This window comes from Motacilla alba, chromosome 2 (assembly GCF_015832195.1).
Source record: "Motacilla alba alba isolate MOTALB_02 chromosome 2, Motacilla_alba_V1.0_pri, whole genome shotgun sequence".
Taxonomy (NCBI): domain Eukaryota; kingdom Metazoa; phylum Chordata; class Aves; order Passeriformes; family Motacillidae; genus Motacilla; species Motacilla alba.
In genome coordinates, this window is record NC_052017.1 from 78,121,099 (window position 1) to 78,135,256 (window position 14,158).

Consider the following 14,158-nt stretch of genomic DNA (forward strand, 5'->3'; position numbering starts at 1 on the left):
CTGTGTATTCCAGTAGAGCCAATCTCTAATTGTCTCTGCCACATTTTCCTGGACTACTGTTACCATCTTCTCCAGTCTTCTGTCAGGCATCACCTTTTACCAAGGTAATGGCAAACATCCTGAAGACCACTCAGAATCACAAAAAGCTGACTTCATCCTATTTTCAGAACACACCATCTGTAACAAAATCAGCAGCTGAAATACCTTCCTGCTTTGCATGTTTAGTGTTATTCTTTGCCTGAAGTACAGCCTGGGTTTTTTCCACTATATTTTGTCTTTGAAACAGTAAAGTTACAAGCACTCTAGGATTTAAATTGCAGAGGGCTTGAATGATGCAAAGCATTAATTTATTTTCCTGATGCTTTGTTCCTTCTGGGCATTGAGAATATCATCTCATAAGATGATAGAGAGGGCTCTCTTAGCAAAATGAAACTAGTTATCAGTACTGCAACCAAAAAGATGGAAGCACGCTGAGACAAAAATAGAAGGTCCTTCTGCTGCCATGCCTCACCTCCTCAAACTGCTTATTCCTGAGCTTAGCAGTCTTTACCCACCAGCTGCTGTATAAGTGCTCTTTGAAGCCATTTACCAGCACAGCTCTCTGCTGATCAGGGGTGGGGAAGACTGCAGTTTTCAACAGCTGAGGAGGAATGACCACACACCACCTGGGTGTGAGTCATTCTCCCTGACTGGCAAACTGACCTTACTCCAGTGAGAGCAGGGTGGAGATTGACTTTGTTCTTATTAGGGCCAGAATGAAACCTTTAGAGAGCAGAATTGAGTACAGTACCTTTGGTCACTCATTTGCTTGCCTGTCTAACCATATCCAGCACTTTCAAGTGGCTCTTGAAGAGGGAAAAACTGCTCTGTTTGCCTTTTGCTGGGCAGGCTCTGCTGTTAGCATACACGTGTGGAATCTGGCGGCAGCAGCAACTCTACTGCTCATTAGGACACTAAATGGCATTGTGCAGTGCAAGCAGTCCTTGCTTTCATGAAAACAGCAAATTATAAATGAAGAGTGGGCATCTTTGTATCTTTATTTATTGGGCTTTAAAGAAATATTTGAACAAAATTGAACAAAATATTGAACAAAATATTCCCTGTATGACTGCTTTATGGGTGATTTGCAGTGAGAGTGCAAGTGACTGCAGTCTGCCTAAGGGTATCTCCAGCAATGAAAAAATTCACTCCGTTGTTGTACAGTTACTTTTTAATAACTGAATTCTCAAGCACACAACCTCCTCTGCTCTAGATTGTCCCTTCTGCTTCAATCATACCCTATACAAGTAGATTGGCACAAGAAGTGCTCAGTTCTTTTGTCTTCTGCTCTTACCTTCCTCCATTTACTGTACTCTTTAGAGGTGATGGAGATACACCGCAAGACAGCATCAGATTAGTCAAACATGCAATTGTAACCAAAAAAAAAATAGTAGCTCCTACCCTAAGAAGTGGAGAAGAAAACTGAAGATGGACTTTATGCAGGAATGTGAAATGTTTTGTTCACTACAGAGTCAGAACACAGGACCTCCCACAGGACGCTCGGTAACAGTCCTTGGGAAGCTTCTGCAGTCTGGGTGCTTGGAAGCTAAACAGAAAGGACAATTTCTGACACCCTACCAAAGAATGAGAATGAAATCCCAGCTGTCTTAGAGGTGGTAGGACTTCAGAGACTAGTTTGAAAAGTCATCTGAACGTGTAGGGGTGTGACAACTGGATTAAAAGAAAAGAGCAAGCTGCTATGATACTAGGTGGTAGGCTAAATTATAACAGAATGGTTATAGTCTTACAGACTCTGTTGTACAGCCAATGTGCATAATTTACAGGGTACACAGATTTGTAACCTGACAAGAGGAATGCCAGAGCATTTAAGGTCCCCAGTTTTGCACCATTCAGTCAGCTTACTTCCTTAATATTCACTTTGCAATAAATAACAATATAAGAATAACAAGAATAATTGTTACAAGAACATTGTTACAAGAATAACAATGAGAAGTAATTTTTAAAATCACCAAATCAAATTAAATAATAAAGTAGTTATACCTGAAGGTACACTTCCTTATAGGGAAAGTCCTCTAAGGACTGTCAGGACTGTTCTTCAGTGAGTGCCTGGAACTGAAGCCAGCCCGGCAGCTGCCAGCAGCCCCTTCAGCTCAGATGGAAACATCAGGACTGACCAAAAACTTAAACAGCATGTACTACCACTGTACCAATTGCCATGGGTTTTTCATGGAAATCTTCCTTTCCTGTATGGACTAAACAGCACACTCTTTAATGAAAATAACAAAACTTAGAGGATTTGTAGCCTGAGAGCACCATGTCTACAGGACAGTGCTGAACACCTTTGCCTTGCTATCAGACTTACTGCATACCAACAGTACTCTTTTCAACAGCAAATTTAAACCCCTAGTCTTAGCTTCTGGTCAGATCTCTGGGTCCTGGAGGAATTCAAATCTTTAGTTACTGAAAAATTTGATAATCTGTTTAGAAGTACAACTGTTTTAACCAGATCAAGTGCTGTAAAAATCTGGGATTTTACTGTTTGAATAACAATAGACGATTCAAGTACAACCACTTGCAGAAACCATAAAATTCTTTCTCTATGCATCACACTTAGTATGTGAGGAAAATTAAGAGTAGGAATTGTTTCTGAAGTTAAGGTATCTCTCTTATGTACATGTGTATTCAAATGCAAGCTAAATATAAATATATAGTATGTATATTTACCATAAGTAGACTTATCTACTCATAAGTAAACAAATATTTTAGTCCGGGAGGGCCTACCTTTTCCTGTGCTTCCCTTCTGAAATATAAAGATTTTTATATTTTGCTCTTTCTAGCTCTGTTTTGTGATGTTTTGGACGCCAAACGTGTCAGAGAAGATTTTAGTTGACATAATTGGAGTAGACTTCGCTTTCGCAGAGCTGTGTGTCGTTCCTTTGCGCATCTTCTCCTTTTTTCCACTTCCAGGTAAAAAAAACAAAAGGAAAATAAAAGTTCTGTAACCTTGGTGGCTCCTTCAGAGCATAAGCATTCTAGAATAAAAAGTTAATACTTCTATCAAAGAGCAAGACAAGCTGGACAACAATAATCAAAATGTTTCAGATGTCTAGCTCTGTAATTAAATGCAACATCTTTTAGTCTTTTCTGCTTATATGACAAGACAGTTTCATAACAAAGGCAAACTACAAATACAGTAATAAGTATATGTAAATACCCTTTTTGTACCTGTTACACCATGTGCCACACAAGAGCCAGATGGAAATTTTTCCTTGGTAGAATTTCTCTTAAAGGAATGGGATAGTTTGGGGTTTTTTTAATGAAGAAAACAGAATGGACTGACTAAAAAATTGGTTTTAAGAGAACAGCTTTTAGTAACAAGTGCTGTCCATAACTGATTTTTTTATTTCTTCACTTTCCCAAATCAGTATATTAGAGCAATTTGAACATAAGATCTACTTCCTTTCTAGTAGGGTGCAAAGGTACCAGCAGGAAGTTTTGCAGTGGTTATTTCTGAACAGTGCTCTCTGCGTGAAAAAGCTGCATATGAAATGACTGACTTTATTTTTTTACTATTCTTGCCTCTTTTTCTCCCCTGTTTATGAACAGTGACTGTCAGAGCACACTTGACCGGTTGGCTGATGACTCTGAAGAAGACATTTGTGTTGGCACCCAGCTCAGTGCTGCGGATTATTGTCCTCATCACCAGTCTCATCGTGCTGCCTTACTTAGGGTAAATCATTATTCCTCACAGAACCCCTGGATTTGCTTTCCTCTTCATTCCTCTTCCCTGTCACTCGATAACTGAATTTGCATAGCTCGGAACATTTTCTCCAAAAACCAACCATGATACAAAGCCTAAATATTATCACTATCTGGAAAAGAAACATTTACAAATTTACAAGCGTGACTGCTCTAAACAGGCACAATTGTGATGTCCCTTTGGAAAAAATACACAAATATCAAAGAGGCAAAAACGTGTCCTAAGGGGAATTTATTTCCATGTTATTAAACTCACTGTTAAGAAAGCTAATGGAACAATATCTTATTTATAACTTTAATAATCTGTTCTACCGCACTCTGTAAAAGACTCTAAATTCTTAGTCCATAATTTGATTCAGCTTCTTTTACTAAACAGTGTGGCCATTAAAAACAAACGAGTCCCTTAAAATACCAGTTATTCTCTTAGGCAGTGTATTGTGTCTTTGAAGAAAATATTTCTATCATCAGATTGGTTATATATGCCAGTGAAAATGTAATTATGAACCATGCAGTCTCACACAACAATGACTGCTTTCTTTCTATGCCTCCAACAGAGTTCATGGAGCCACTCTTGGAGTAGGATCCCTTCTCGCTGGTTTTGTAGGAGAATCCACCATGGTTGCAATAGCAGCCTGTTACGTCTATAGGAAGCAGGTAAGAATTAGTATCTGTGGGATCTGATGAAAACAGGTAGTGAATATAGTGGATTTTAGTTCAGATTAAGTGACACTTTAGCAACATAACTCCCCAGAATCTTCACTTTGGTTTGCTTCCCTGTCAAGTCTCAGGAGTGTGCAGCTTGGAAAGTCTTTGGGTTGAAATAAAACCAAAAGGTGCCCTCCAGCTGTTAATGGGCATCTAGGCCATGGGACATGCTTCTCTGCAGTCAGAGCCTCTTGCTCCTCAAAACACGTGTGTCATGGATATCCTGTCCTTACCACCAGCAGTTTTGCACTGTATATTTGCTGCTGCAGTACAGCATAGCATCTTTCTGCAGGCATGCGAACTACTCATCCAAGCTTACAATATGTGTATCTATATGTATATAGAATCATAGAATCACAGAATGATAGAATGGTTTGGGTTGGAAAAAACCTTGAAGTTCCAATAAGTTCCAAGTTCCTTCCCATGGAAGGTGCTATGTAGTGTTACCTTGTGTATAGATTTACATTTGTAGGTATACACTATGTAGTACATATATCTCTGTATATATACTTTTATTTCTTTATAAAACCAGCTCTGCTGAAAATCGACAAGAAGTACAGGTACTTATGGTTTTTTGCCATCCAGAGGAGTGGCTTAAAACAAGACATACTCCTGCAGCTATTGACCGCAAGAGCTTATAAATAATTAAACAAGTGCTTTTTTACATATTTTAAATACTACAATCCTGCATGTGTGGAGTAGTGGTGAAACATGGATTTTGAAGAAGATTCCACTAAATTAGGTCAAACACAGGATAAATACTGGCTGGGTGACTGGGTACACTGCAGTACCTGCAAGTTGTTCTCTTTCAGTTATGTGTTCAAGGCACTGTGTAGGGCGCTAGGTCCAGCTCCAAGCAGAACCAACAAGGTGTGTACATCATTCTGTAGTACAGAAGGACTCTGTGGATGGAAACAGAAAATTTAATCTGTGCAGTGACTTTTTTTTTAATTAGACTTCTTACAAAGTTCCAAGTGGAAATACCCACCACTTCTATTAAAAAAAAAAACAAACCACAAACTACAGAAGATGGAATATCTAAAAGCCTTATATTGGAACAACCTAAAATCAGTTTCGATATGTGTTGACAGTGCAGGCCATGGCAGGAGTTCAAAGAGTACAAGGTTCATAAGATAACAGAAGAATCATAATGTCTGTCATGATTAATTTGTCGTGTTTGCCTTGGAAACCAAAGAGTAAAACTTTTAGATACTGAAATGGCTTGTCTTGACCTTTGGTTTCACAACATCCTCATTGCTAGTTTGTTACCATAGTAGCTCACAGAGTCTTTCTGGCCAGGGACATTGTGCTTAATTTTTCTCAGTGGTGAGTGCAGGTAGTAGGAGTAATAACTGTGCCAGCCTAATTTATTCTTTATTCATTGTGACAGTGTTAGAACCAACCAGTAGCTCTATTTCACCAGGTTATTCTGACCTGCAGTTGGAGAGCCACAGATCAAATGTTATGTAGACACCTCTGAAATTTTGGAACTCTGATACATCCATCTCAGCTGAATCAATATTACCTGTGGGAATATTTTGTCAGCTGTACAATTGTTTTCAGTAAAACTAGTCAGCCTGCTGAGAAATGGGTAATAAGGAACAGATGCTTCAACTTGTTTTTTAGGGGGCTGAACTCTTCTTAGCTTTACTAATCCAGGACATCCTGGATGAATCATAGGACTCTTGAATGACCTCCTGGTCCTGCTGGCCAAAAATACTCTAATATTACTTGGCCTTGGTGAGACAAGAGATCACAGTGGATCAGCAACACTAAGAAAAGCCGGAATGCTCACATCTTGTAAAATTCCTGAAGTTTGACATTTGAGAAATTAGGTTGCCACCTCGCCTCCCTCCCTAGAGAAGCTTTTCTTCTCTCACATTTTGTTTTCCTTCCTTTTTTTAAATAAAAAGTCTGTGATGTAAAAGATTCCAGATGCTCTCTTCCCTCCAGTCTTGCTGAAGCCTGTTTTGGATGTCATTTAGCATAAGAAATGCCTGATTACATTTATGTTTGAAAGGAGAAAACTGAGCCCCAGAAAGGCCACAGAAATCTTCTAAGTTAAGCCAAGTCATTAGTGGCAAGCCACAGATATGACACAAATATTCTAGTTTTTAATAACATACTCTAACAAACCATACTCTCACCTCACTTCTCCCAGTGTCCAAAGTTGATGGAAGTGTGTTCATGCACAACTTACTGATAGGTTTCTGGGTGCTTGTTTCAATCTAGAAAAAGAAGAGGAATGAGAATGAGACAGCTGCAGAAGGTGAAGACTCTGCAATGACCGACATGCCTCACACAGAGGAAATGACAGACATCGTAGAAATGAGAGAAGAGAATGAATAATAAATGGGATGCAATTGTTCTCTGCAGGGACGATTGGAGTGACGCTTCAGCATCTTGTCGTCTCTCATACTTTTTTGTTTGTTCGTTTTTATTTTTGTAATAAAGAGGCCTTGATTTAAAAGGTTTCAGATAAATTCTCTAGCATACTGAGTATGCTCTCACTGATGAGGGACCTAAAAAGAGGTCTTTGCTTCTTTTTTTTTTTTTTTTTCCCAATTGAATTTTTTTTTTCTCACTCCATGCAAGCGTAAAAGATACAATTGCATCACTGTAGAGTCTTCCTTACTTATGCATCCACCTTCTCTGGACAATCTGCATTTGTCAACCAAAGCCCTGCTCCTGTGCGCCTGTGTGTGTGCGGCCCTGCGCTCGCATGCTCGCACACGCACACCGCCACGTGCCACTGGCTCAATGCTACTGCCATAACCCCACTCCCTCCCCTCTCTCCTTTTCCTTCCTTTTCTTTATGAGACATGGAAAACAAGTTTGGAATACAGAGCTTTATTTTACTTGCTTGAAAATGACTTTGCTACATAAACTAATATACTATGGTGAACTATATCTTTTTGTTTGGCCTCATCACTAGAGCTTATACTGCACAGGGTACAAGACGTGGGAGGAACGTGGGAGTCTCCCCATAAAAAGTGGAGAAAAACAGGTTCCTCTGTCATGTTGAAAGTGTGTGGATGTGTATATACACACACAGGTACATGAACAGAGACAGACATATATATATATATTTTTTTATATATATATATATATATGCATATGATAAATAAAATACACACAGGACAAGAACTCTATTTAGCTTTCATTCCATCAGAAAGATGGTAATCTTTTGAAAAATATAAACATTTATTCAGAATTTTCTTGAATCATTAAGTCCCACCTTACATATAATTTTCTTTAGGAAAAAAACATGCACTTTCCTCTTGTGAAGAGGGTGATGGCAACTGATAGACTTTGACTGTATTTGAATAAAACAAAAATAAATATTGACAAGCTTTACCAAAGTTCTTGTCCACTGACCTAACTTTAATTTTTAAAGGTTGATTTGTTCTCTGTAATTATTTCTGGTGCCTCTATATTAAAAAAGAATAAGATCAGATAAGGTATGTAGGATACCATGCTAGATAACATTACTAGACATAGTTCCATGGAATTTTTTATGTAGACGTGTACACATACTCACGTGTGTGGGCATGTGTATATGTACTTCTGTACACATGCATGCACGCACACAAATGTATGTTTTGCTATAATGTATTTACCTATGCAGTAGATCAAAATCCATGTGGTGAAGCTCAAGTACTGATGGTCCTCCAAGAGAAAAATTAGGGACTTTTGGCTCTCTTGTGTGGCAGCGAGGAGCCATCCACATCAGCCCTGCAGAGCTGTGCTTGTGGCTGGAGTGCGCCTTAAATAACAGCGTGAGTTTGGGTGGGAGACTCAGGTTGGGTGGAAATGAAGGCTGTGTAAGACGTGAGGAAACAGGGACGTTTTGGGAGTCACCGATGCTGCTGTGGCAGCAGCTTGTGTTTCTGTGCTCTTCTGTGTTTGGCTGCAGGGCAGCATTTGTTACTGGTCTGTAGTAGCTTGGGTCCTTTCAGATTTAATCACGTCAGAGTCTGGAAACCGTTATCCTCCATCCTATATCCATAAAACAATTAATTTAAACCTTATTTAGTAAAAGTATATTTTTCTAAGTTGTGGAAATTATTATTTAATTGTGGACAAATTATGTTTATTTGCCAGGTAGTCCCAGCAGTCAGAGAACTGATCAAAACTGAACATTACTTTAAATGTTTGATCAGTATATGTGTATGTAGAAATACACATGTGTATAACTATATATATATATATTGTATATTATGTACATTTATTTTAAACTACAATACGTTTCCTATTTTTCCAAATACAGCTAAAAATGTCTCTACAGAACTACTGAGTTGACTAGTAACCAGTTATGGCCATCATGAAAGGCATTGTATCAATGAACTTTACATTTTATTGGAAAGATTTGTACCAATTTGTTACATATGCAAATACAATAATGAAAAAAAATCAGAAATTACTGTGTTAACTGACAGATTTGCTAAATCAGTTTACAGTTAATGAGCAGTGGCACTAGGAGGGTAAGACTAAAACCAGTAACCATGCTTGCTGTGTCACCACAGGGTAAATACTTTTTGACAGTAGAGTAAAACAAATTCTTTTTAAAAAACCCTCAGACAAATTAATGTGTGCAGGATGTAAACTGTACACATTCATGAATACAGGTTCTCAAACAGTCATATGTATATAATGTGTATATAGACAGATACAGATCGCAGTGGCCATTTGAGGTCTCCTCTATTCGTGTAGTTTTGGTTTCTCCAGTACATTTGTCTCCAAGTCCATAAGATGCAGTTTTTCAGGAACTGTAGAGATGAAGCAGGAAAATATTTTGTGTAATGTCTGTATTTCTTTTGCTACATGACTAAAATTCAAACAGCAGTACTTTTGAAGAATTTTGAGCCTTACCAGTGTAGGTTTCAAGGTATGATTGCACCAAAAAGTAAAAATCTGAAAACAAAGGATATCACTGAGGCTTGTACTTTAGATAAAAGATAAACAAATATTTTAAAAAATAATTATTGGTCATACAGAGCTAAACTATTGGCACTGTAAAAGATCAATTTTCAATTGTGTGTGTAATATTTTTTAGTCCTTTACTTTGCAAGATACTTAATGAGTACTGGTGTGGTGGGATTTGGGCAAGAATTGAAGCAGTGACATAAGGATACGTGCATTGCATCTCTTTCTGCTTCCTGAAGGTCATGTATTTCTTTACATTTCTATGCTGGATTAACAAAATGTGATGACATTCCTGCAGGGAGTGGGTCCCAGCCAGCCCATGGTGCTGGTCCCGCTGGTGGGCAGGCAGGGTGCTCAGCGAGGAGAGAGCTCTCCCTCTGTCCCTTGCAGACACTGGGACTGCTTCTGGGACTGTTGGCAGGAGCTTCAGCGACCTGCTGAAACCTCCTGCTCCCTGTTAGTGGCAAATTGAGTTGGGCTGGTGAAGCAGCCAGTGTGATGGGCTACAGGTTGGGAGTGGGCAGACATCCTCTGTAGCCAAAGCCCCAGTCAGAGCATCACTGGTAGTATCTCTGTCAGGTAGATGCTGGCACGTACCCTGTCCTGCACTTCCTCCTTTCCAAAAGTACTTCCTTGAGTTCTAGTGCAATGGCTTAGCTGTGTCTCTCTTGTGCTGTTGCTTATGAAATGGTTATCTATCTCTGTGGTAATTATTTTGCAATAGAAACCCATCCTGTTTCTGTGTCAGGAGCACCGTCATCTCAGTGAATTCATGTGGAGACTTGGCCTTTCCAGACTGAATTACACAATCAAAGTTACAATAAAAAGAGAAAAAACTTTGATCTGCATCTATATCTCGTATTGCAGAGCAGCTCACACAGAGGGAAATAAGAGCAGAACACCGATAAGCTGTGGATTAATGCTCCTCAGCTTTTAATAAGTACATAAAGTTGTGTTAATGTGTTTTGAGCTTTCCTTTTTCAGAATTAAGAGAAAACATTGCAGTTTTTTTCCCCTCCCTGCCCTAAGCAGGCTCTCGTGCTCACCAAGCAGAGGAGCTGATGGACAAAGCTCTGCATCTCTCAGCCGGTGCCTGAAGCCCTTTGGGTGCAGCAGCGGGTTCCCAGGCGTGGGGCAGCCCTGCTCCCCAAACCCCTGGCACAGCCGTTCCAGACAGGAGGGCTCAGATCCCTGCTTGTTTAGATAGAGCCGCCCTAAGTGAGAGGATTGGGTAAGTAACAGAGAAGTCTTTTTGTTTTCCACTCATTTTGCTGCCGAATATTTCCTTTGAGCAGGAGATTTATATCTGGCTCTTGCTCGGTGTTCCACTGAATCTGCCGCCAGAGAGAAGCAGCCCCAGACGAGGCTTGGCTGATGAATGCAGCTGATTCAGGGCAGGCCACGGCCCACGAACAGAAACCTTTTGAAGGCAGGAGCGCCTTCTTTTCTGGGATGGCGCCGCGTGCTTATAAAGAAGGCAGAAAGGATGCTTTCAGGCCCGGGCAGCCAGAGGCATGGGCATGGTTTTGTGCTGGGCTGCAAGGTGGCGAGGGGATCAGAGCATCCTGCAGTTTCGGCATGCCAGCCCCGCTGCTGGAGCAGTGCAGGACAGCGTAGGGCACGGCGAGGCGGCAGGATGGGCTCCGCCGCTCACCGAGGGCTTGTGGTTGTGGCACGGCTGGCAGAGGCTCAGGTGCTGCTGGTTGTTTCCTGGGGACAGTGGCAGTAACCCTCGGAAAGCCTGGGAATATGGGTACGGGTGTGTACAGGAGAGTGCTGTGCAGGCGGGTTTGTTACGACCTTTGAACAGTTCCTTGGAACAAGGGTTCAAGTCTAAACATGATCTCAATGTGGGACTAATACTAAGCCATTGTTAAAAATTGCAATTTAAGCTGCACAAAAGAGTAAATGAAACAGCAGACCTTATACCATTAAGCTAAAACATGATTTAGATTAGTGAGCTGGAATGGGAGAGAAAGAACATGTTGAAAATCTTACAGATATTGGATATCCCTCCTAAAGACAGCAGCATGGGCTGGAGATGAGGGAATGAAAGGGCAGAAAACACCATTGCCCTTTCAGCTGCCCTGGAGAGGGCCTGAGGATGAGGAGCAGTGTGTCTGTGTAACACCACTTCTGAGTATGTTGGTTTCCCAGTAGAGGAGCCTTCAGAGACAGGAGTGTGAAACATCCTTGAAGAAGATTCAAGCAGAAATGAACCAGCATGCAGGTTTTATAATGTGCAGTAGAGAGGCACTACGTGTCTTCCAGTTTCTGAGTAACTGACAGGGCTGCACTGGGGAAATGTCACTTAAGTATTAATTACACGTGACAAAATTATTACACTTTTGGTAGCAAATTGGCATGTCCCAAATACCAGCTTAACCATAAAATGTTAGGATTCCCTTTCCTTGTTCACGTTTGGCTTTCTAATAGAGTATTGCAAACTATCTATTTTGAAGGGAGTAAGGTCCTGTGGAGGGGTTGCATTGCAGAACAGGCTGTGGGAGCTTGTGGTAGAGTTCCAAGTAGGAAGAGGAGCTCTAAATTTGTTCTGTGCCCTGCAACACGCTGTATAGCAGCCTGGCAGCGTTGTGGAACACGGCAGAATTGTCAGCTTAGCAGCAAACTGGGTCCAAGCGTGGTGGCAAGCTGCAGCAGCCCTGCAGAGCAGCGGGAGGGCAGGGGATGCAGGGTAGCCCTGGCTCCAAGCTCGGGCTCGGGCAGCTTGTGTGGATTTGCTTTGGAGAGCCAAGTTCAGTTGTCAGTGCATAGATGCAATCCTCAGCAAAACCACTGCCAGACTCCTCAGTAATTGGCACCTTCTGAACAAAAAGGCCAAAGACAAAGTACGGGGGCAGAGAGATCGAGCTTTAGGCTCGGCTTCGAGCACAGACTTGCACAGAAGGGCATTTTGGCTGCAGTTCCTGCAAATTAATTGTAGGGTTAGAGAATGAGCTTCAGTCTCCACATTTCAGGAACATGACATCCAATCCATCTCAGTAAAACAGAAGGATGGCAGTGTATTTCTAGGTGCTCTTTTGTCTGTAATCCCGAGGGGAAACTTTTCTTTAGTTTTACCAGACCTTGTCACTGCTGAAATCAATTTATTAGTTTTACCTCATTATTTTCTGTCATTCCAAGTCCAGTGTCTTCAGATATTTCTTCATTTTCTTCTGAAGGTTCCTGCTAGGCTTATTTTGTCTGTTGGCATTTTGAGAAGAAAAATGTAATCGTCATGCTGACTGAATGTCAACTAATGCTGTGATTAAAAAGTAGCTTACAACAAAACTCTTCTTTGATGGACTGTTTTTTACTTCACATTTGCTAAGCTGGAAAGGAGAGTCAAGAAGTAGAAGGAATTGGGGGGAATCTTTATCTAAAATTAAGAATTAAATTAGTTAATTCAAATTAATTTCTTAACTCCAGGCACCTTGTGACTTTCCAGTGAAAACCTTTACCCAGACTATTCCAGCAAAGTTAGCAGTGCATCCCCAGAGCAGCACAGAATAGTTTGAGACATGCAGATTTTGTATATTTCATAACTGAATGTATAATGAATTGAAAAGTCTGATTAGCAGGGGTAATCCATTAGGTATAAAATTCATCTGGACATGAGCAGCCTGGTCCAGTATCAAAGGTGGCTCTGCTTTGAATGGAGGGGGACTTAGCAAGAAAACTGCCTGTAATTCCCTTACAACCTAAATTGTTCTCTGATTCAACCAGGAACCTAGAGAGGTCCCTTCATCTTAAAGGACTTAAGATTGCTTGCCTTTTTTTAGGCTTTTAGCTCAGGATTGAGAGACAGTGCCTAACAGGGGCCTACAATGTAGATATGTGAGCAAAAATGTTGAGCTGTACAGATTCTTTTACTGATGACAAAACTTTGGTATTGCAGAGCCAGCTTTACAGTACCCTCCCACCCTCGGGGAGCCCACAACGAGAGCAAAGCAAAAATAAGCTATTGTATCTGCAGATTAAGTATTTGAGTACTGTACTGCATTTCTCCCATTAACTCTCTAAGCAAAACTGCCCAAAAACAGTGGGCAATTGCACGTATTACCTGCTCCTGCCACCTCCCTTCATGTGCATCATTCAGCATTTGAAAAATGCTACCCTTCCTCATAACTCGCCTTTATAATCAAGGTAATGCAAAGTAAACACTTACATTTATGTAATAGAATGGCTTGGCCTATCTGTAAATGAGAGCATATAAATCCCCTCTTAGGAACAGATGTAAAAATTGGAACAGCAGCTTTATCCATAATTCATTAAAAAAACCACCACAGAAATGCAAAGAAAAAATTGCAGAACTGAAAAAAAAAATTAATTTAATTAACTTTTAAGGACACTACTGCCTGGGTGGCAAGTAAGGTGCATGTGCACATGCAGAAAACAGCAGAGCTTGGAACTAACATTCATTAGTCAATTTTGTAGTTAGCTCTCCAAAGCAAATGTAACTCTGCTTTTGTGCCTATTATGATGAAAAAAAAAATCCCTCCTAAGCTATAATGAAACAATTGGAAGGCTACTAGCAATAAATTAACTGGTTACTTAGATCAACTGATTTTATCCACCAAGTTTGCAGGCACCACAAAACTGCAAAAGCAAAATCTCGAAAAAAAGTTAAAGATACCTATTTTTGTAGATGACATTTCTTTGCTTATTACCATCAGCAAGTTTTTCACTTGGTTTAATAAAATTATTTGCAATGTCTTTGTATATTTTTAAAAAGCAAATGCACAGGATGCAAGGCTTAACCTGTGTT

General features: G+C 40.3%; 1 protein-coding gene across 1 annotated transcript in view; it reads left to right on the forward strand.

Moving 5' to 3' along the window:
• Window positions 1–12,681, forward strand: part of ANKH (ANKH inorganic pyrophosphate transport regulator) — a 103,257-nt gene extending 90,576 nt beyond the window's left edge. Inside the window, exons 9-12 of the mRNA XM_038130093.1 lie at window positions 2,838–2,967; window positions 3,607–3,730; window positions 4,314–4,413; window positions 6,697–12,681. Coding sequence (XP_037986021.1) covers window positions 2,838–2,967; window positions 3,607–3,730; window positions 4,314–4,413; window positions 6,697–6,813 — 471 coding nt within the window. The 3' untranslated portion in view covers window positions 6,814–12,681. The remainder of the gene's footprint in view (window positions 1–2,837; window positions 2,968–3,606; window positions 3,731–4,313; window positions 4,414–6,696) is intronic.
• The last annotated feature ends 1,477 nt before the right edge of the window (window positions 12,682–14,158 follow it).